General features: G+C 41.4%; 1 protein-coding gene across 3 annotated transcripts in view; it reads left to right on the top strand.

The window, feature by feature from the left end:
- Positions 1-1,706, top strand: part of smarca2 (SWI/SNF related BAF chromatin remodeling complex subunit ATPase 2) — a 52,914-nt gene that overhangs the window by 38,365 nt on the left and 12,843 nt on the right. For all 3 annotated transcript variants that reach the window (XM_032515882.1, XM_032515881.1, XM_032515879.1), the window contains one exon: positions 772-990. In XM_032515882.1, the coding sequence (XP_032371773.1) occupies positions 772-990 (219 nt within the window). The remainder of the gene's footprint in view (positions 1-771; positions 991-1,706) is intronic.

Genomic DNA, 1,706 nt, shown 5'->3' with positions numbered 1-1,706 from the left:
CATATCCATATAAACAACATTGCTTCGTTTGTGGAGAGGCAGCGGATGCGAGGACGTTCGGTGCACCGGTGTGACCTGGGAAAAATTAAACTTGCGCCCTTGAGCCTTGTGAGCTAAAAGACACTAACTAGCACCATCTAGCACTGGTCACTGCTGTTGTCTGAAAAACAACACCGAAGGGACCAAATGTTGCGTTTACTGGTAAACTGGTAAACCTTGTGACAGACGCATAACCGACTACTATCTGTTGAATTTTCCTCCCGTTACTCTGTCCTCTGTGACTGTCTACATCTAGAAACTAAGCTGCGCGGTGCAGGGAACAACTCGGACTGGCACATGATCAGTCAGTGGTTTACTGAGCGGTAGATTGGCTTGGCGGGGGAAAAAAAAAAACATCACACAAATTTGATCGTAGGAAGCCAAAATCGTGATCGTGATCAAAATTTGATCAATTGTGCAGCCCTACTTACAACTGTAGCTATATTAGTACATGTGAAGCCCACTGTCGCTCTATATCACCAAGTAAGTAAAATAATGCAAACACAGAACAGTGGCGCTTATAATTAACGCCCAATATGGCCTTATCATGTACATTACATCCATGTAGTGATGTGGGTGCGATGTCAACAGGAGAAATCTGTGAGTCTGCCGTTAACCCTTGATTCAGGTATAAAACCACCTTAAGGGTTCCATTTACGTGGTATAACCTAAAAAAACAAGAATTTTGTCACTATCTGCTCTTCAAACTGAGGTGTCTTTTCTTCTCTTTAGCGCATGGACATGGACCGACGCCGGGAGGAAGCCAGGAACCCAAAGCGCAAGCCTCGTCTCATGGAGGAGGACGAGTTGCCTTCTTGGATCATTAGAGACGAGGCTGAGATCGAACGGCTCACGTATGAAGAGGAGGAGGAGAAGATGTTCGGCCGAGGGTCACGCTGTCGTCGGGATGTGGACTACAGCGACACCCTGACTGAAAAACAGTGGCTACGGGTAAAGTCTGAGACTTTATATCAATCTATGACATTGATCTTTTTATTCAACTGCAATCCATGGTGTTGTTAGTTATGAACCCTAATAGTAATGAAAGCGCAAACCACAGTGGCTGCAGAACTGTTCAAAAAGTGTTTTTTTTCCACTTCTTCACTGTAGAAGTAGTGATAAATATTGTTTATTGTATTGACTGATTTGATTTGCATGGACACTCCACACCTGTTGGAACACTATACTTGTTTAGATATTAATTCAGTGTACACTACAGTCTACTACAACTAATATGCAGTCTCATTGTTTATTTTCAAGACTGCCACTGCAACCTGCCCTTTATTTTGTCTATTACAAAGAATCTTTTTTCTTTTGTATTTTATTTATGGGCACATTACCAATTCATAAATTAGGGTTTATAATCTATCCAAAGAAGAAGTTACAGACAAGTAGCTTGTTCGTTATGGTCCAGCTCCCAACACTTTCTAACTTCCCTACCTTGTCTGTGGCTCTCATTTCATCAGACTAGACCAGACTAAATATTTTCGTCAACGACCTTTTTTTCCATGACGAGACGTCCAATTCTTATGCACCAATGTCCAAAAACGCTGACTAAGACTTTTTTAACATGCATTATTGTTGACAAAAAAGACGACAGTGAAATGTTTTGCATAAAATAAAAACTAAGAAACTCTCTCTTCATTTTTGTCTACAATCGTCTCTAC

The sequence above is a fragment of the Etheostoma spectabile genome, chromosome 5, assembly GCF_008692095.1.
Source record: "Etheostoma spectabile isolate EspeVRDwgs_2016 chromosome 5, UIUC_Espe_1.0, whole genome shotgun sequence".
Classification (NCBI taxonomy): Eukaryota; Metazoa; Chordata; class Actinopteri; order Perciformes; family Percidae; genus Etheostoma; species Etheostoma spectabile.
This window is presented reverse-complemented; position numbering and strand designations above follow the sequence as displayed.